The sequence below is a fragment of the Fusarium oxysporum genome, chromosome 5 (assembly GCF_000149955.1).
Source record: "Fusarium oxysporum f. sp. lycopersici 4287 chromosome 5, whole genome shotgun sequence".
NCBI lineage: Eukaryota > Fungi > Ascomycota > Sordariomycetes > Hypocreales > Nectriaceae > Fusarium > Fusarium oxysporum.
In genome coordinates, this window is record NC_030990.1 from 2,466,872 (window position 1) to 2,486,291 (window position 19,420).

Consider the following 19,420-nt stretch of genomic DNA (forward strand, 5'->3'; position numbering starts at 1 on the left):
ACTTCGTAAAGTACTCGCCAGTACTGTCCATCATTCAGTCACTGCATCTGGGAATTTTAATTTGGGACAGATCGTTCGAACTCTTCACTGCTCAACAAGTTAGCCTTGTTTAATAATTCCCTTCCTTACCTTACCTTACCTTTTACCTTACCTTACCTTACCTTACCTTACCTTACCTTACCTTACCTTACCTTACCTTACCTTACCTTACCTTACCTTACCTTACCTTACCTTACCTTACCTTACCTTACCTTACCTGACCTGACCTGACCTTGCCTAGGCCTACCCTCGTTTCAATGGAACATCTAAGAAACACGCTGTTCAAAGGTGGCATCATACAGCCCCGTCGACAACAATTCTCGGCCTCGCTGTATCATTGCCCCCCGTTATATAGGATATAGCTTCTCACCGACCACTGCTCTTCTCTACCCTTCCTCTCTGTCTCACCCTGGCTCCCGTCCTCCTCTTTGTTCTTGTTCTGCTTTGTTTAGCAGTTACGACAAAGATTGCTCGCTCCCCTCATCTTTTGTCGTTGGTATAGCTGCACGGGCTTCAGAGCCCATCAACGCCTATAGGCGTTTGTTCTATAGCGAGCGCTGCCACTGGGAAGGGCGAGAGTTTCTTGCGTCCAACTTGCAGTGCACGAGGAGCTGGGCTGTTGAATTCGAAATTACCTCTCTCGTCTCGTCATCGTGACCCAGGTTTGCTACAGGTTGCTCCGTACGAGCTCCAGTTCAGTACCTTTCTTCGCGACAAATATTGGTCCCTAGAAGCCGACATCCTTCCGTGACCTGCATCCGCCTTGTCTTGGCGTTCGGCATCATCATCAGCCAAGAAAGAGTTCACTTACGGCTTTGAGCACCACCTCGGAGTGTCCTCTTTTTATTCGAGGTTTTTCCTTTTTGCTGTTGTTGTCTTCTTGCTACTTCTTAGCTCGATAGCTCTACCTCGGAATAAGCTCTTTGTCGGTATTGTTCGGGACTTTCAATCAATTACATCGGTCCCACCAAACAACAGAGCGGAACAGAACAGAACCCGCCACTCTTGAGGTACGGGCTTTTTAGCCACTATCACCACCTCCAATCCGATACCTACACTGCAGTACATATATTTCAGTCCAATACGTTTTGCCGCTCACCTTTTGCTTCGCCTCATCTCCACCCCCCGCCAAGATCGGTGACCCAAAGACAACTCAGATATCCCCCACTGTCCTGTTTTTGATCACTCGTCAATCTTGTTCTGCGCTGCGCTGCGCCATTTGACCAGGAACTAAAATCTCGCGCTTCTGCGTTCGGCATTTCTGTTGTTACCTGGCTTACTGCTGTGCGCTGGCTTCGGTTGCCTGCCAACTGAACCGTTGCTTCTAGACTTATCCGTTGCGCAACAAACCCTTGCTCGAGTCGTGCTCACTGACGCCCGTTTCTGGTGTCGCACCAAGTCGCATATTCTACAGTCACTTTGTTTTTTCGACTCTTCGCCTTAACTACCCTCACCAATACCCGAGACAGTGACTCTTGTCTCGTATTCACTTCCAAAAATGCCCACTGCATCTGGTTCCCCAAAACCGCCCTCCGCATCGAGCTCGAAACCATCCTCGGTTAAGTCTCAGGATGGGGTCAAGAAGTCCCCTGGTCTAGCACCACAGAATGGTGCAACCACTGATAATGGAAATCCTCCCTCAGACACGCATCTCAAGCCAACAGCCTCAGTAAAGAACCGTCTCACCCGCATGTTCTCATCCAAGGATACGTCAAGAGTTCCGACTCCCGCCCCTTCGACTGTCGATTTACCTAATCGCCCGCGGGCTTCTTCCACAAACGGCACCTCTACACCCGCAGCAAAGACTTCGTCCACCGAGAAGGGTAGCGACAAGGCTTCGCACAAACCGACTGACAAGGCCACGACACCAGCCAAACCCGCCACGAAATCGACCAGTGGCAAGGAACCCTCTCAACGATTTGTTCTAAATCCGGAAGCACAAGGTGGCCATGAGCATCATCTAAAATCTAGTCGACGTCAGGAAAAGCTCTCGGATATGTGGAGAGCGATCATCGGCAAGAAACAGGATGCAGCCGCCGAGCACGATCTATCGCTCGTTTCAAATTGGGTGGATACACTACAGCAAGAAAAAGAAGAAGCTGGCGATAGAAAAGGTGGACCCAGCGCAACGACAACCCTGGTCGAGAAATACGGCAAATGCCAGGAAGTGGTCGGTCGTGGTGCTTTTGGCATTGTTCGAATCTCCCACAAGAAGATTGGTGGCAGCAATGAAAAGCTCTTTGCTGTCAAGGAGTTCCGACGCCGACCAGAGGAGACAGAGAAGAAGTATAGCAAGCGACTCACAGCCGAATTCTGCATATCGTCCTCGCTTCGACATCCCAACGTTATTCACACACTCGATTTGCTTAAGGATGCCAAGGGCGACTACTGCGAAGTCATGGAATTCTGCGCTGGAGGAGATTTGTACACTCTCGTTCTCTCAAGTGGGAAGCTCGAGGTACAAGAAGCCGACTGTTTCTTCAAGCAGATGATGCGAGGTGTCGAATATCTTCATGAGATGGGTGTAGCGCACCGTGATCTGAAGCCAGAAAACTTGCTCCTGACGACCCGTGGCGCCCTCAAAATTACGGATTTTGGCAACGGAGAGTGTTTCCGAATGGCTTGGGAGACGGACGCGCATATGGTATCTGGCCTGTGTGGTTCTGCTCCCTACATTGCCCCCGAGGAATACACGGATAAGGAGTTCGACGCCAGAGCTGTAGATGTGTGGGCTTGCGGTGTCATCTTTATGGCAATGCGGACAGGGCGACACCTTTGGCGACTGGCCAAGAAGGATGATGATGAGTTCTACGCCCGTTATTTAGAGGGTCGCCGTGATGAGGAGGGCTACGGCCCCATCGAATCTCTTCATCGGGTAAGTTCGTTCAATGTGATAAGGGCCCAAGGTACTGTGCATCCCGTGCTAACTCTGTACAAGGCGCGATGCCGCAATGTCATCTACTCGGTTCTCGACCCCCACCCGACTCGACGCTTGACGGCCGCTCAGGTCCTTAAGTCAGAATGGGTACGTGAGATCAAGCTATGCAAGGCTGGTGAAGAGGGTCTATGATGATGGTGATGCTGAGGGTGATGGTCAATTTGGGGACCTCTGAACTCGAGCGATTCAAACTCGATGAGTAATCGACTCGAGTTGGGCCTCCGGTAACGGTCCAACCACGAAAGGGACTTTTAGAAGGATGACCAATATCGGGAGGCGGAAATAGCGGGTTGGCGTTGATGGCTGCGTTTGGCGAAGCAAGCCATGTCAAGCCACTGATGATTCGACAACCCATCGTTTGGACTATTTCTTTTGTTATTTTAATCGAGCAATGGTGTTGGGCGCATTGTAAACAGAAGCATCGTCTTTTTTTATATCATTTTCAAGCATATCATGTCCTGGCAGGGTGGCGGTTCCTTGCATTTATGAGAAAGGACAGCAGGGCTTGCTTATTGCCCAGGGGTCGGGTCGATGGAATGGGGAGGCTCAGTCTATTTATCCTCCAAGACCATTTTTGTGTTACAGGAGGCTGCATTTTCAAGACACGGCGCGCCATGGTGAAGATAAGGCAGGGCAGGACGGTGCCGGGCAAACACGAATGGGTATGAATCATGGGAAGAGAGAGACCTTTGGTAGGCCAAGAGGTCTAAAGCCGAGCAGACAGGAAGTTCAGTTCCAAAGACATCTGGTTTTGGATTTGTCTGTCCCCAGAGGCCAAGAAGAAAAGAGGCGTAGATGATATACTCCTGTCGTTGACGCCCAAGAAATATCAAGCAAAGCAAAATAGACAAGAGGTTGTTCTCATGTCAGCACAAAGATGCCAAGAGCACATATCCAAGATTTTTTTGTCTGTTGGTTCAATTACTGGCGTCACACATCGTTGGGAGAGCTTCAGTCCCTGTGACTAGATTGTGATGAGAGTGGCAGGTTTCCGCCTCTCAAAGCATCCTCAGATTTCAGCACAGTCCTGACTATCGGCACAAATAGCCGGTGACATGATTCGCCATGAACTATTCAGATCTGCCTGTTCTGACTATACCCACAAGTGTTGATATCGTGAATCGGATACCCTATCCGGTGTAATTCGCGGGGGACGTTGCGGGAGCATGTTCCGAGTCTTGGTACAAACCCCCCAAACCCAATTACCGTCATATTGTCGCTCAGCAGTGACACAGCATGGTAACCGAATGCAATACCTAGCTCATAATGTAACTGATAATGCTGGCTGTACCTCAGATGGGCAGTCAAAGGCCCAGGCTCGGGACATGATAAATACCTATATATCACCCCATCATCAACCCGTACTGAGTTCAAGCTCATCATCCTCACACTTTGCTTATACATACACTCTCTCATAAACACAGACGATGGAACAATACGACGTCGCCGTAGTTGGTCTCGGTGCCCTTGGCAGCGCCGCAGCTTATCAAGCTTCCATCAAAGGCGCCAAAGTTGTTGGCTTCGAGCAATTCGAACTGGGCCACGTTCGCGGCGCTTCGCACGATACTTCACGTATTGTCAGAACCTCATATGGGGCCCCTGAGTTCGTCGCCCTCGCTCGGTCAGCTTATAAAGACTGGGCGGAGCTGGAGAGGCGGTCGGGAATGAAGATGCTGACTATCACGGGAGGTGTCGTCTTTCTCCCACAGAAGGGGCCGACGCCATCTAGTGACTTTACTACTAGTCTCGATGCAAACGGCGTCCCCTATGAGGTTCTCACGCCCGAGGAGACCAACAAAAGATGGCCTGGGTTCAATGTTCCTCAGGGCGTTGATACCGTCTTCACCCCTGATTCGGGCATTGTTCACGCCGCAAAGGCCGTCATGACGCTCCAGTTCCAGGCTCGCTTCAACGGCGCCGTTCTCAAGGAGAACACACGCGTCGAGGCTGTGACGCCCCAACCCAGCGGCGGCGTAACGATTGAGACTTCTCAAGGTGTCTATCACGCTCGCAAGGTCATCATTGCTGCTGATGCATGGACGAACAAGCTCCTCAAGCCACTCGGCGTTGAGCTCCCCATCACCGTCATGCAGGAGCAGGTAACCTACTTCAAGCCCTCTCACGAGCATGAAGCACAGTTTGCAAACGACAAGTTCCCCGTTTGGATCTGGGGAGGTGAGAAGTGGTTCTATGGCTTTCCTCTCTACGGCGAGCCCGCGCTCAAGGCTGGTCAAGACGCTGGAAGAAACGACATGAATCCTGAAGAGCGTACATGGCGGCCCTCGGAGAGATTGAGCAACGAGCTCAACGGATTTCTGGATAGGCTTATTCCCAAGCGAGGCGATGAGTTGAGAACCGTCACCTGCCAATACACAATCACGCCTGATCGACAGTTTATCATCAGCGAGTTAGAGAAGCACAAGGATGTTATTCTCGCTCTCGGTAACGCACATGCCTTCAAGTTTGCTCCCGCCATCGGTCGAGTTACTGCTGAGCTTGCATTGGATGGGAAGACGACTGATGATATCTCAAAGTTTGGGTTTCCCAAGACAACACCCAGCAAACTGTAGTCCTTGATGGGGCGGATATAACCAAGGAAATGAATAGAAGAAGAGGGCTTCTTTGTAGAGGTTCTACGTCTATTCAATATACATATTATGTGCGTGTTGTATATTCGGACCACTCTTGATATATAGGAACATAGTTTTGTAACCAGATTGCCTGTGTTTCAAGGAATGGATTATTTATGTCACAAAGGAAACTACAGAGACTTGTGAGCCAAGTATCGCCTTAACAGTTATGTCAATCCTGTTTGAAACTTCACCCTATTTCCAAATCCGTACACCACGCGAGGTCTACAAAAACCGTCGCCAATAATAGATCCAAGCAAATCCGGGCCAATTCCTGGCCAAAAACGACATAAGTATGCAAGAAGAAAAACATAATCACTCCCCTTCGTCTTGCTCATACCCGGGTTCTGGCAGCCCACCAGACCAAGCGATTTCCAATAACCAGATAAAAGACGAGAATAAAAAATAAAATAGAGCCACAGCCGGATGTTTGTCTTGTTCCAGTCCCGATGTTGCGAAGCATCCGTTGCGATTACATCAAAAGTAGTAGAGCCCCTGATCAACAACCACTACAACCCAGTCAATCGACAAGTGGATGGTGCTTTGACTCGAGGAGTAGATTGTTGGTGTGTAAGATTGTTGCGTCCAAACATTCGGAATATTGACGGACAGTATTCATAGCGTCGTCAAGATGAAAAACATTATGTCCACCCAGTGAACCACCGAATCATCCAACCTTTTAAAGCCGATCTGGACGTATGCCACACAGTAAGATGGTTGAAGTAATAAACAGAAATAACGCCTTGATTATTAGGCTAAGAATATGACCAAAGCGAGCTGGTCGTTGTAGTAAAGATTATTGTTGATTATTGTCTTTGAGGTTTTACGAGTGAAATAGATCCCACGCGCGTTCGCATAATCGAATGAACTCTTCCTTCTTGGCTCGCTGAGTTTCTGGGCTATCTCGTCCGGCACCAAAGGGACCACGACGAGTGGGAGCAGGTCCATGGCCCAGGGGTGGGCTGCCGTCCTCATATTCAGCGCGTGTCCTTCGCCTGCTGGTGCTAGCGCTTCGTGAAGCATCCACAGGTCGACTGCCGGGAGCTGGGGAAGGGGGTGTCGGGGGCTGGTGTCCACCATAGTGAACAAGCTTAGGGAGGAGTTCGGGTCGCCCACCAGCAAGCTCCTGTTGCGCTTCCTCAGCAGATCTGTACTCACGACCTCGTCCAGGCGTAGGGGCCTGTGGAGGTGGAGGGTGGCCAGGGGATGTCATCGGTCCACGAGAGCTGGGACCACTAGGGTAGAGAGACTGAGGCTGAGGAGCATTGTCGGGATGCGCTGACAGGCCTTGGCCAAATACATCGCTGATAGGCGGTAATCGGTTGGCCGTTTGGGTAGCAGGAATGTGGTGGATATGAGAAGTACTCGAAAGGTTGGATGGCTGGTTGGTGATGTGACGGGTCATGGGAGCAGGATGTTGACGTCCTGTAAAGCTGTGGCCAAGAGGCGCAGACTGGATAACTCTCTCGTTGGCAAATTGCTCATGAGAGGGCGCAACGATGGAGAGGCCAGGGGCCTTATTTCTTCTCGACATGCCGGGTGTCTTGGCGGCGAACTGTGACACGGGATCTTTATCGGGACCGTCTCCCTTGGCAGACTGCTGGTGAAGTCTAGCTTCGATGATGTGTCGTTGTTGTTCTCGAACTGACATGCTTCGCTGCAGCTGCTCCTTCATAACAGGGTCTTGGGTGACAAAGCCAGGAGACAGGCAGGCGATACCAACTTCTTGGATAGCAAGGCCGTCACGGGCTGTCATGGGCCGTGCCGAAGTTGGTTGGTTAGATTTGGGTGTATTCTTGGACAGGTCAAGTTTGCGTGGTCGAGGTCGCGTATGGGTCATGCTGGGAGAGGCAGGCTCCTTCTTGACGATAATTCTAGGGGGCGCGCCGGCTGATCGTGAACTGCAAGGGCAGGTCAGTAAGGGAGTGATCAATTGATGGCGACGACTTGGTCAATTGATTGAAAATGTACTTACGCGCTGGAGGGTGATGATTTGGCACCCTGGCCCGCAGCTTTAGGGCTGCTGCTGGTGGAAGATTGGGTTGTCGCATGCGATGTCGAAAGGTTGAGAGAAGACCGTTGTGCAGACGGGGAAGTTCCAACGGTGGCAGCCGAAGTAGAGGGAGCGGGTAGTTCGGGGTTGGAGAACCTTTCGTGAGGAGCGGGAGAGGGAGCCATTGCAATTGCAGCACTCATAATGAAAAGAGTGCGAGTGCAGGGTTGTGGGAAATGGCGACAGGTGGTTCGTGTTGTAAGGAGACAAGTGCGGGAACGGGAGAGCTGCAAGGAGAAGCAGGAGGGAATAGGCAAGGCCAGTCAGCGAGCCAGAGTGAGCCGAGTACCTGGGTTTTTCTGGGTCTGGGTTCTCGCGAGTTAGAGGTTTCCTTTCTTGTATTGACTAGCGAGTACAGCAGAGACAGCAAAACGGATCGAAACGAATGGGTCGGAGACGACCGTAAATGTGAAGTGAGACAGGAATGGAAACGATCGTGAACGTGGCCGACTCGAGTCAGCACACGATTCGATTCGACTTTGGGTGAGTCTTGTCGCGGGAGTGACGGACAAGAAGGACAAGAAGAGCCAGAAGAACGTTCAGAACTAGAACCAGAACCAGAACCACACAAAGGGAGGCCGGGCTGGGCTGGGCTGGGGCTGAGATGGGCTGGAAGGAACAATAATATGGATAGCTCAGCTCAGGCGACAGAGACCAGATATAGAAGCTGGTTGGTCCGTTGGTGGTGGATGGTTCGACGACGGCTCGCTATTCTTTTTTGCCCTGCGCGCTCTGACTTGGGTCCAAGCTCAAAGCGGGCGGTTCAGCTCTGTGCGAGATGTGACAGAGCAGAGCAAGCAGCAAATGAAGCCAGATCCAATTTGCTTTCCCTTGTTCTGCATGCAAGATGGGAGGTAGAGAGAGGGAGGGGGATTCAGAAGGGAACAAGGGAAAAAATGAAGATGACGAACCGAGAAGGATAGAAGAAGAGATAACCCGGTTGTTATTTCCTCTCCTCGTTGCAGTTGCGAGTAAATGATTAATCGAAGGAGTGAAAAGCCAGGGGCGTCAGAGTGGCCTCGGTCGATCGACTGGCGACTTGTTTTATCAAATTCGGTACGGGGTGGGTTGGGTTGGGATGTTGGCTCCAGCCCGGCAGGCCCGTGTTTCGCGTGGTTTCGCTCAACTCAGTTGGTTTTAGTTGGTTCCCGAATTCAGTTGGTCGTTGTAGTAGGTCGTCGTAGCGGGAAACGACCACCTGCACAGAATTGCTTTTTCCGTCAATTGGAGATGCAGTAGCGCAACCTCTTGGCGGCTGTCCTTCTGGAGGGACGTCCCTGATAACTGTGCCAAGCTGTCACAGCGAGAGAAACCCAGATCCAGATCCAAATACAAATCGACAAAGGTCCTCTCTTGTCGATATAGGCTGACTGTGTGATTAGGCCTGTAAGTACTGACGGTGCAGGCAGTTCAAGCGGCTAGCCAACAACGTAAATATGCAAGACCGTGGGCCAGACGCAATGGATCAGCGAATGAAGAGATTCTCACAGCCGACTGTAAATGTGACGAGGGAGAGGCGTTGGTGCCGGCGGTAGCAATAGTACAGGAGTGACAGCGAGCAATCACAGATAGTCGCAGTCCCGGTTGCACGTATCAATCAAAGTCAAGCTCTCGGAGATGGAGGTGGGAGAAGGACGCAATGTCGAAGGAAGGAGCCGAAATCTCTCGACAACAGCGAAGAAGGAATAACAGCAGAAGTTCACCAGATCGTCAATGAGGGGTCAGTTGGGGACCTGGCGATGTTTTATTTGGTGCCATGTATTTTATGAAGGGGGATACGGAGAAAAGTGACACAAAGCACGACGCCTGGTTCGTATCTTGAAGCAATGGATCCAACCCGGCGAGACGAGCCAAGGGACAAGGATGCGATCGAAAGAATAGAAAATGACTGGGGTGCGCCTGGTTGGCTACATGCCTTAAGTCTGTCGAGGGGGGTGAGACTATCCAGCACCAATCCAAAGCCTGAGAAAGGATGAACTAACAGCCTGCCTACACATTTATTAAACGTAACAGAGAGCGGTGCAAAGGCCCCTATTCCAGAGCTAGGTACCTATCTTGTCGGTTCGTAGAGATCGAATCATACCGACCAACAAGACAAGAATAAGACAATGGTAGCTATCCGAGGCCTACATACCTAGATAGAACTGGCAAATTGACAGGTCGACAAACGTCCTCAAGGAAACAGCACACGAGGCATGGCGAACCAGGGTCCGGGGTGGTCCTCACCTGAATCCTGCTGCTGGATGCACGCGACCCAAGCCAACCGTCGGCCACTCGTTGTTGACCTCGTTGACATAAATTTTGCTCCCACCGTTGCTGGCGGTTTGATATTGATAATACTAGCAAACCCTTCGACGTGGCCCCAGTTGCTGCTTGGTCGCAGATCCCTGTTCGAATTGTCGGCCATGAACCTCATATGCGCACGAGTTGTGTGTAATTGCTATATTGGCCGTGATGTGCTGCTGTGATTTTCTATTCAACCAGCATGTGATGTCCTTTGGCTCCAATGTACCGAGCATGATGGAGTATCTGGCTCCATCACGCGTCGTTCCTTATTTCCACTCGTTGATCTCAAATTCGTTTGACTGACGACTGACTAATACTCCATTCAGACGCTCTCTCTCTCCCTCTCTCTCTTTTTTTTTTTTGGTCTATACAGCTTCGCCTGACCCCTGGGTTGAAGATTAAAATCGACTTGACCGCTCCTCAGCCTTGATATACATCTTGTGTCGATCTCGGACACTCAAATAAGCACTTGGCTGTTGAGAAGCAGTATGTCGGGTTTATAACGCAGGTCTCAGATCACTAATGAGGACAAATTCGCTGTGAGCCGTACCACCACCTGTCGTACCGTGTTTCCGGTGGCAGCTTCAGGGTCTTACTGGGACGGGGGGAGTGGTGTGGAAGGACCTCCAGGGATATCTAGGATCTGAAAACCATTCCATCTCATTCCTGTAACAGCCAGTATCAGCGCCTTGTTCAGAAGGCTTTATTGATGCTCGCCGCTAGTTAACCCCATGGCGCTGGTACGCTAGCGGTCTCAAGGCCGCTGGTTGGTGGTTCGGGATGGGCCAGAGCCGGTCATCTGAAGAACGATGCAACTTGTTTCGTCAGCGGTCCACGAGGAAGTTTAGTTTTAATGTCCATGGAAAGAAAGATTGACAGACCATCAAATAGTGGCCAATGATAGCTTGCCCTTTATCTGTCATCAGCAAACCAAGACCACTAAAGGAGTATGAAAAAGGGGGGTTCATTGGACGATTCGACATTGTTGCTGATGAGAGGTTTTGACGATTCTCGTTTACTGGCAAGCGATAGGTGAGAATACCTGGTACCTATCGCAGCTACGAACTCTCATCCCATCTAGGTTTGTATGTACCTTTACCTTTCGGCAAGGTCAACTCAACCTCACCTACCCACGGAAGTCAAAAATGCCATGCATGTACTGTAGGCAGGTGAGATCGGGGGCCTTCCTCAATGGGGCTCGGGTACATGGGTCGCCCTTGCCAAAGTTCGATTTATCCCATGGCTAGGATAAGGCATTCCGAGGCAAAACCAACATCCTCATATCAAAGAAATCTTGGAGTGCCATGACTGCCTCGTGGCCATTGACATCAACCCTGGCTCTTTACTGGGTACTTCACCAAAAACACCTGGCACCTTATTAATCTTCGGTGCATCCCCCAAAGAACCCACTTTCAATGATACGTCCTGTCGTCTCCCCACCATCTCAACTTGCGCACTCTCTCTCACACGCTGAAACTTGCCCCTCACTCGCCCCGGAACCCCCAAACAACCTTAGGGCCCTGACGATCCTTTGATGGATATTGTACACCTGGATAATACAGCAAACCTCCATACCAGCTGCTATGCTAGGAACCACAAGGGCTTCTGGACAAGTTGATAGGAGAATGCCACCACTGCGAGGATGTTTGGCTGTTGATATCAATGGGGTCATGGAGAGAGGTTTGGAAACAAAGGAGTGTCCATTCGTCTTTATATGTTCTTGCAATTGTTTCGGACCGTCGTTTACAGTTGAGCCCCCCTCCCCTCCTTTGAGCCCCCCGTTTACCGTGCACCAGAAGGCAATAGTTTCGCTTTTATAAGTCAGAATAACAAGAGGAAGTTTGTGAATGATGGGCTGATGAAAGGTACAGTGATTACCTCCAACTGTCTCAGTGTGTAACAAATAGTCTTGCTGCTTCAGCACGTTCTTTCGAAATATCATGATCTTCATTATTTACACTCCCTGTTGCGATTTTCTGAAATGATCTACATACGTTCTGATGTCCATCAATCATGTCTAAGAAAAAAGTCACCACTTACACACTAACAAAACTGACAATCTTTTCCTCCAAGACTGAGAAACTCGACTGGAACCCTTCGTTGTCAAAGAATTGTGACCGCAGAAATCAATCTGGCATGATCGATAGCACAACTGGACTTGAGTATTTTTGGGAAAAGTTCAATTTCGTCACACAACATCCAATATCTGACCCACGCCATATCACGTTGGTGTAAACATTCAAGAGTCTCACTTGCATCGACAGCGCTCCATTTCCGCCTTTATGACGACGATCCTTGTACGTATTATGCCCCTGTCTCTGATCGGTCCTCTCGTCTTGATCCTGGCCAACCACTTGTGACAGACTCATCATTTTCATCGGCAACAATAGTCCACATTCATTTGATCTCCCTCACACACACTATACATATGAATGATGAAACAAACTCTTCACATTAGAGTTGGTTCACAATGGGACCTTAGGCTAACGACTCATGGTACTTGGATAGGTAGCAAGAGTCCGATACAGGAAAAAAAAGGTCAACGCCATGGCCCTTGCCAGATGGAAAAAAAGAAGAGGCGTCGCACATCTCCCGCCGCCAACGCCTCAGGTGGCTTTTGGTTGTTTTAGCCAGAAAGTAGCTAGCCACGGAGGCTTTTAACCCATCCTCTAGAATGCCTTGTAAAGGACTTATTAATCAGGTTTTTCTCCCTTCCTACTCTCGCTTCTGCCTCGCCTTCAGCATCCGTTTCTGTTTCTCAGGGCTATGCCCGCTGGAACTCTGGGCAATTGCAATTGCGACTCTCATTCAGCAGCGGCTGTGTTGGGACTGTGGTGTCGTCGTTCGTTCGTCGAACCTCATCTCACCTGAGACGTTGTCTCAGGTTAGCAGCTTTGTGGAGGGTTTCCTCCACCTGCGCTGACACCACACACCTCACGCTACTGCAACGCAACGCCGCACAAATGCCCAATTCGTTCTGCAGCCACCCTCTTCTGGGCGCCGTCGTTTGCACATGTTTCGAATTGTCCATGGAATGACCTTTGATTGGTTCATCACTACTACCCTCAAACATGACCAGAGCTAATCCGTGTCAATACCTTATGTGGTTTAGCCATCATCTCAACTTATCCCTCCACTATACGGAGTACGTACTTGTCATCTTCTGCCATCCATCCACTGGGCTGTCTTGCTTATGTCAGGCGGCTGAAGGGCTGTATGTTTCTCTCGTGAGGTTCTTTCGACAACCAGGCGAGGTCGTACCTAATATGGACCTCAGAGAATCACCAGGAGTTGCTATCTAAAACATTAATGTTTGTACTATATTACGAGTTGCAAGCGATATACTGGGGGGTCCTTGAAGCTCACCGAAACAAATTGCCGATACCACAACGTTCTATGAGTTGGAACTATGCTCCGTATGCGGTGGGTATTACTTCTATGCGAGCACGGACAATGTCAACTTGGGTTTGACTACCGATGTAACGCAGATGATGCTGTTACGATGTGAGTTACGGTGAAAAGGCTGTGCCTGCGCCCTTGCATATATAAGTGTATTGTAAGTCGCGTAACTTCATGCGCTCTCGCTCTGAAGCGGTGCTTGATCGAAGGTGCTGAGTTTCACCATACCGCTCTAATAGTGTTGGTGAGCGAGCATACGTAGTAGGCGACATCAGCCCTTTATTCAGTCCTCCCGACCTAATCAGGGCGGCCTATATTTAGCACGTCTACCTTTTGGTAATCTCATGTTGGTCGCACTACTTTGATGATGTCTAGTAGATGAGGCTTGTGTGTAGCGTAGGATTGATGCACGATATCATAGTCTACGTATACTATGAATGACATCGGCAGGTTACATTTATATCACTTAGTAGACAGTATGCATACTTCCAAACTATGAACTTGCCACCGTCAACTGGTCGCTAGGACGGGACATCAGGAAAATATTGTTCGACGTACACTTGACCGCATAGATATTGGTTTACAGACAAGAAGCACCCCGAATATACCACAAGGACCCCCATTCCCTTTCCCAGCGATTTCGCATGACATATAATAACTTTATGGACAATATGCTACTGTGATGACAATGCGATTGGAGTTATTCCTGATGTAGGGTAGGCAGGTTAGAACGACATTAATCTAACAGAAGTACCTTAGCTAGATATGCAATGCAGTCATGATAAGATTAGTGCTTGGTGTTATGCTATTAGATTGGCAACAATGGACAGGAATGGGGATCATCCAACAATCACCCAACTTGCTCGCTACGTTAAGATTTGGCGGACGATGAAACCCGTGGCCATGACATCTAGACTACAAATCGATCAGAGCGCAAACCGAGTAGAGTATTCAATGCGTAAATCGCATTTTATATACTAACTAGTTCCAAGGAAGTATTGGCGAATCCTATACGATCCTATCTTACCTTAGTGGTTTATAGAGACCAGCCTGGAAAAGGTCAAGAAAGGTTATGCCAAGTCGAATACAGATCAGCAGCGGCTTAATTGTTCTGACCTGATACCTTATAAATTATGGATAAGATATAAACATGCCTAGACTCCATACTATATGCAGTACACTTTGCAAGAGACTCATGTTCCTATCGAGTTATGCGAGATAGAACACGATGAATAACTGAGCAGAACAAACTCAAACCGAGCCAATCAGGAGACAAGACTATTTTCTAAATCGAGATGCCCCACGTTGCGCCACATCTCAGCCTCACCAAAAATTTCCAAGAAACAATTCTCAGTGAAAGAGACGGCTTGATATCTCTTTTAGTCACAGCAGATCCATACTTTCAGACCCGGGCGCAAAAGGAATCAGAGTCAGAAAAGGGCTCTCTACCGTTTACAATTTTACTTCTTACAAGCGACAAAATGCCTGCGCGAACTAAGAAGGAAGAGCAGCCACAGGCTGAGGATACCAACATGGAGGATGCCCCAGTCTCCGCGCAGCCTGCGGTGAATGACGAGGCTGTCGAGGATGAGGAAGAAGAGGAGGAAACTGAGCCCCAGAGAGTCCGAATCGTAAGCACAAAAAGAGTGGTGACACAACGTGATATTGACTGACACATCACTTAGCTTCCTGGCTCAACAGACACTGCTGCCTCCTTTGAGTTCACTGATGAAGGCCATACACTCGGAAACGCGTTGAGATATATCATCATGAAAAAGTTTGTATTCCTAGCATGTCCTACGAAGCCCAACTAACACATGACAGCCCCGATGTTGAGTTCTGCGCTTACTCTATCCCCCATCCCTCAGAGCCCAAGATGAACATTCGCATTCAGACCTACAGTACGTACACGCAATGCCTCACGGGGTTGTACCTATTAACAAGTATTCAGGTGGAACTGCAGTTGACGCTCTCAAGAAGGGGTTGGTCGACATTCAAGAAGTATGTGATGTAGTCGCCGATGAGTTCTGGACCAAGAGGGAGGCCTACAACGCAGAGCAGGGGATTGACCGATGAGCCCAAAATCATGTGCTCAGGACTTAAAAGTGTTTGCATTCACATGGATCATGATGGAAATAGAGGCGTTTTGAGGAATCCCTTTCAATGAGATATATACACAAGCCCTTGTTGCTAGTTGCGACCCTATGCACCCTGTTAGCCTCATCCTCAACAGAGCGCCATGTAGTTCGATGCTCACCTCGAGGAAGCCAGTCATAAAGCTGGATGGTAGTCGCTTGTCACCTCGGAAGTTCTCCTCCTTGAAGTAGGCCATGATGTGATTGGTCTGCTTCCAGAAGTTCATTGTCTCCTGTGTTCATGAGGTCAGCGTAAAACCCTCCTGTACATCAATTCATTCCAGCTGTGGAGTTCGAGCGCACCTGGTACTCGGCGTGGGACTTGAAGAGAAGAACGTCTACAACAGAGAGCTTGTTCACAAATCGTTGTCGTTCGAATTCTTGCCGCATACGGGTTCGGATGGCGGAGACGGGCATGGGCATGTTGTACATGGTTTGGACTTCGGGGGCCTATATCTGGTTGATCAGCAGGTGATCGGTCGCAAATCCACTAGCCAAGCTTCGTCGAAAGCCACATGAAGACTAGGAATATCGTGATCCAAGAGAATGTGTCTTCGGTTTTGCAAAACATACAGCTCGAATCCATTCTCGGTAGGAGGAGAGCACTCGTCGCTTGGCATCAGACCAATTGGCCGCTGTTCAGGTCATCAGTAAGGTTTAAAAAAGCATTTCAATACACCGAGACTCACACTGCGCCGTCTTCTTAGCAAACTGGGTCGGCGTAATGGCCATGGTGGGCAATCAATGCTCTCTTAACGTCGGAAACCAATCTGCTCTGACGTTTCCCAGATTCCCGAAGCCGACGGGAGATGCACGAAAGCACCGCGGTGATACGGTCACGTGAGGACACGCCACACGCCAATACACCGCCACGAAGCCTATCTTCCACTCATAGGTCTGCTTTTCGTCAGCGGCAAGCACAACGGAGGAAGATGCCTGAAGCCGAAGTACACTGGAAACAAAGCATCAGGAAGTTTGAGGTTGTCCAATAACCTCATAAGGACCTGTTTTGCATCGATGTTTTTTATTGATAAGCGCTTATTGGGGAGCGAACCAAAAGAGCCATTAAAGCCGTGATCCAGTTCGTCGTTGCCTAGGTACCTATTGTGTCCCATAGGCTCTCTAACAACTAAGTATGGCCGACGGCCCGGAAAAAGATTAGCCCAGTAAGACATCTGGAATTTCGTTCATAATTTATAACTGTTATGGGAAGATTTTGAAAGAAGGAGGAATAAGAGCTCTTGTATTATTTTAAGTACCTAAATACGTGTAATTTGCCCTTCATCTCTTCTTTCGGGAGTTTGCTGGTGTTTCTCTTACTGGGTCGGACAGCAGTGGCCTCCACTATCGATTAGGCGCTGGAGGCTAAGTCAGTTTCAGTAAGGTAGCTAGCAACTTTCTAACGTCATTTCTCGTTGCGACAGGAACACAACCTCAGAAAGAATAACAACAAATCCAGCAAGCCAACGCATAACCCAAGATGCCCGCTATTCGACACTCGTCCAAACGAAAACCCCCGCCTGATGGCTTTGAGGACATTGAGAATGACTTGCTCATCTTCTCCAACAAGATGAAGGATGCCCAGAACAAGCCGCCGCCATCAGGTCCTAGGCACCAAGCGCAGTGGGAAATCTTCCAGATCTCGCATCAACGCAGCCGATACGTATATGAGTTATACTACGAGAAGGAGGCTATTAGCAAGAAGCTGTACGATTGGTTGCTGAAAAACGGCTACGCGGACGCGATGTTGATTGCGAAGTGGAAGAAACAAGGATATGAAAAGGTTAGTGTCCCAACCGCCGTTTGTCTTATGAAGCATACATGCTGACCCTGCCTAGCTATGCTGTCTGCGCTGCATCCAGACAAAGGAGACAAATTTCAACAGCACATGCATCTGCCGTGTTCCACGGGCGGAGATTAAGGGTGACGAAGACATTGAGTGTGTCAGCTGCGGTTGCAGAGGCTGCGCATCAAGCGACTAGACACGACAAGCGCGAATATGAAGGCGACCTAGATGGAGGAAACACCTGCAAGTTCAAAGGAAGAGACGGCGTTGGGCGTATAAATAATGCATCAATACGCATCGATAACGATTCGAGGCAAGAGCGATACATATCGACGCGATGAGGTAGAAAATCCTTTCATTGGCCGCATCATGTGTTTACCAAAAGTGTGCTGATACTCCTACCCAGTCTGAAACTTCATCTTTACTTCATCTTTTGGAAAAGCCAGCTCTTCCACGTCCAAACCGGACACTCGGTGGGACAAAGGATAGTGACGACATGGCACCTGTAAGATCTGCCATCTCTGTGTCCGCTGGCTTGTCCTTTTCCTGCTTGTTTTCCACATTCTTCACCGCTGGTGACTTTGGTGACTCTTTTGATTTGTCCTCCGGCTGTGAAGAGACATTCTCGCCCTCCATGAGACTAGCGCGACGTCGAGAGTTCTTGATAGCTTGCGAGTTGGTCGATGACCGGCGGCGATGATGACTGCCATCATTTAGCAGGGACCGCCTACCGTCAATACCGTCCCTGGTGACGGCGAAGAAGAAGTTCTTTGGATACATGTGCTTGTCGATAAGATGCATACGCCTCTTCTGATGTGTCATGCACTTACGCTCACATCCCTCGACAAAGCACGAGTACTGGAGCGCAAGGGTCAGTTGCAGACTCGTAGTGGTCGATGGAAAGCCAGGTTATGGGACTTACAGTATGCTCGCCTTGTTCCCGCTTTACAGTTACTAAAGGGTCGTGGTATTCTTCAATGTGGACGTTGAGCAGATGTTCGCTTGGGAAGTTCTTGTGGCATTCAAGACACCTGTTAGTATGAGACTTGTTGTAATGGACCTCGTATTCGTCGTAGGATCCGAAGGCCAGAGGCTCTCTGTGTGGAGGCAAGTTGCATCTCATGGCTATGGTATCCTCTTCGTCGTCGATGGCGAATTCAAGCTGAGTCACTTTTGACACTGGACGTAGGGACGGTTCCGGGTTTGTCTGTTCAGAATCGGAATCTAACTCTTCTTCGAGCTCTCGTGAGCGCTTCATCCTTTGTTGTGAGCTTGATTGGAAAGGTAGAATTACTTGAGAGCAATGTCCAGAGGATGCAAAGCGGTGAGTACAGGGTAGTGAGTCTTTAAGGAGCTGTTATAGATTGTTGAGACGAACTGGCAAAGTGCCTATACTCTCGCTGGGCGTAGGGCAAGTCAACGTGTCAGGTATATAGGTAAACATGGATGGGTTTCTTATGATGGGACTGCCAGACGTCGTGGTATATCCTAAAGTTCCTATATTGGAGGTGAGTCGTAGCTCATCCAGTGATATATGGTGGGGTCTACCCTGTCAGGCGCTAAACCAGCTGGTGAACTGGCTGGATGAGGGGCAGCTTTTGCAGCCCCAGTCATGGATGGATGGATGGACTACTCGGCCCTGACAATCCAGTTGGGAGCCGGTACTGGGAGCACAGGCCTTTCTTGAGTTTGTAGTAAATTCTATTGAATCATCATGAACACAAGCAGACAAGCTAGACAGGCTAGACTGGCCAACATATTGCCTTGTATACCCAGAAAGTAACATTGACATTTATTGATTCCTAATGATAAATGCCTTTGACTATAAGACTTGGAGGTCTCATATTGAGATTTAAGTGCCTAGACTTATGAAGATACTTCGAGCCATGTACTAAGATATTGATTGGAACAACCTGCGGGACATACTCTCATGTCTGATAATTATGCGTTCACCTTCAAGCTTGAGTTGGGAACGATGTCATACTACTAAGCTACTAACTAAGCTAGGTATCTAAGGTAGGTATGGATGTATTTCCAGGGTCCAAATGTCCCCCAACGAGTAAAAGGTGAGGTTAGTAGGCACTCGTCGCAAGGCAATCATGGATCCAATCCGAAGTAAACCCACAGGGCAGTAAGACTCAGCACCACCACTGA

At 49.3% G+C, this 19,420-nt stretch overlaps 8 protein-coding genes across 13 annotated transcripts; 4 read left to right on the forward strand and 4 right to left on the reverse strand.

Annotated features, from left to right (window-relative positions):
* The first annotated feature begins 239 nt into the window (after positions 1-239).
* On the forward strand, positions 240-4,401 carry FOXG_01880 (HAL protein kinase). The gene is made up of 2 exons (XM_018378950.1): positions 240-2,914; positions 2,978-4,401. Exons 1-2 carry the CDS (start codon positions 1,538-1,540, stop codon positions 3,107-3,109), a joined length of 1,509 nt encoding a protein of 502 aa, XP_018234948.1. The 5' UTR covers positions 240-1,537; the 3' UTR covers positions 3,110-4,401.
* Positions 4,402-4,404: 3 nt separating this feature from the next.
* Positions 4,405-5,547, forward strand: FOXG_01881 (sarcosine oxidase; the record flags this gene model as incomplete). The annotated part of the gene is made up of 1 exon (XM_018378951.1): positions 4,405-5,547. The coding sequence occupies one exon, from the start codon at positions 4,405-4,407 to the stop codon at positions 5,545-5,547; it is 1,143 nt and encodes a 380-aa protein (XP_018234949.1).
* A 24-nt stretch (positions 5,548-5,571) lies between these two features.
* On the reverse strand, positions 5,572-9,469 carry FOXG_01882 (uncharacterized protein). Of its 2 annotated transcripts, XM_018378953.1 has the most exons (3): positions 8,572-9,469; positions 7,583-7,965; positions 5,572-7,508 (listed from the first exon to the last, which is right to left on the reverse strand). In XM_018378953.1, exons 2-3 carry the CDS (start codon positions 7,801-7,803, stop codon positions 6,431-6,433), a joined length of 1,299 nt encoding a protein of 432 aa, XP_018234951.1. In that variant the 5' UTR covers positions 7,804-7,965; positions 8,572-9,469; the 3' UTR covers positions 5,572-6,430. The 2 variants fall into 2 exon arrangements, with proteins under 2 accessions (XP_018234951.1, XP_018234950.1); XM_018378952.1 differs by having other exon boundaries at positions 7,583-9,469.
* A 364-nt stretch (positions 9,470-9,833) lies between these two features.
* On the reverse strand, positions 9,834-10,755 carry FOXG_18205 (uncharacterized protein; the record flags this gene model as incomplete). Its single annotated transcript, XM_018398255.1, has 1 exon — positions 9,834-10,755. The coding sequence occupies exon 1, from the start codon at positions 10,074-10,076 to the stop codon at positions 9,834-9,836; it is 243 nt and encodes an 80-aa protein (XP_018234952.1). The 5' UTR covers positions 10,077-10,755.
* A 3,890-nt stretch (positions 10,756-14,645) lies between these two features.
* On the forward strand, positions 14,646-15,650 carry FOXG_01883 (DNA-directed RNA polymerase I and III subunit RPAC2). Its single transcript, XM_018378954.1, has 4 exons — positions 14,646-14,976; positions 15,031-15,122; positions 15,170-15,246; positions 15,297-15,650. The coding sequence occupies exons 1-4, from the start codon at positions 14,827-14,829 to the stop codon at positions 15,419-15,421; spliced, it is 444 nt and encodes a 147-aa protein (XP_018234953.1). The 5' UTR covers positions 14,646-14,826; the 3' UTR covers positions 15,422-15,650.
* FOXG_01884 (NADH-ubiquinone oxidoreductase 14.8 kDa subunit) lies at positions 15,058-16,572 on the reverse strand. The gene is made up of 5 exons (XM_018378955.1): positions 16,170-16,572; positions 16,054-16,115; positions 15,784-15,930; positions 15,603-15,713; positions 15,058-15,547 (listed from the first exon to the last, which is right to left on the reverse strand). The coding sequence occupies exons 1-5, from the start codon at positions 16,210-16,212 to the stop codon at positions 15,536-15,538; spliced, it is 375 nt and encodes a 124-aa protein (XP_018234954.1). The 5' UTR covers positions 16,213-16,572; the 3' UTR covers positions 15,058-15,535.
* A 62-nt stretch (positions 16,573-16,634) lies between these two features.
* FOXG_01885 (uncharacterized protein) lies at positions 16,635-18,834 on the forward strand. 4 transcript variants are annotated; one of them, XM_018378959.1, is made up of 4 exons: positions 16,892-17,263; positions 17,319-17,608; positions 17,673-18,396; positions 18,456-18,746. In XM_018378959.1, the coding sequence occupies exons 1-2, from the start codon at positions 16,961-16,963 to the stop codon at positions 17,460-17,462; spliced, it is 447 nt and encodes a 148-aa protein (XP_018234958.1). In that variant the 5' UTR covers positions 16,892-16,960; the 3' UTR covers positions 17,463-17,608; positions 17,673-18,396; positions 18,456-18,746. The 4 variants fall into 4 exon arrangements, with proteins under 4 accessions (XP_018234956.1, XP_018234955.1, XP_018234957.1 ...); XM_018378957.1 differs by having other exon boundaries at positions 16,635-17,263; positions 17,673-18,834; XM_018378958.1 differs by having other exon boundaries at positions 16,661-17,263; positions 17,319-18,396.
* FOXG_01886 (uncharacterized protein) lies at positions 17,454-18,897 on the reverse strand. Of its 2 annotated transcripts, XM_018378961.1 has the most exons (3): positions 18,561-18,897; positions 18,189-18,499; positions 17,454-18,124 (listed from the first exon to the last, which is right to left on the reverse strand). In XM_018378961.1, the coding sequence occupies exons 2-3, from the start codon at positions 18,387-18,389 to the stop codon at positions 17,693-17,695; spliced, it is 633 nt and encodes a 210-aa protein (XP_018234960.1). In that variant the 5' UTR covers positions 18,390-18,499; positions 18,561-18,897; the 3' UTR covers positions 17,454-17,692. The 2 variants fall into 2 exon arrangements, with proteins under 2 accessions (XP_018234960.1, XP_018234959.1); XM_018378960.1 differs by having other exon boundaries at positions 18,189-18,897.
* Between the last annotated feature and the right edge of the window lie 523 nt (positions 18,898-19,420).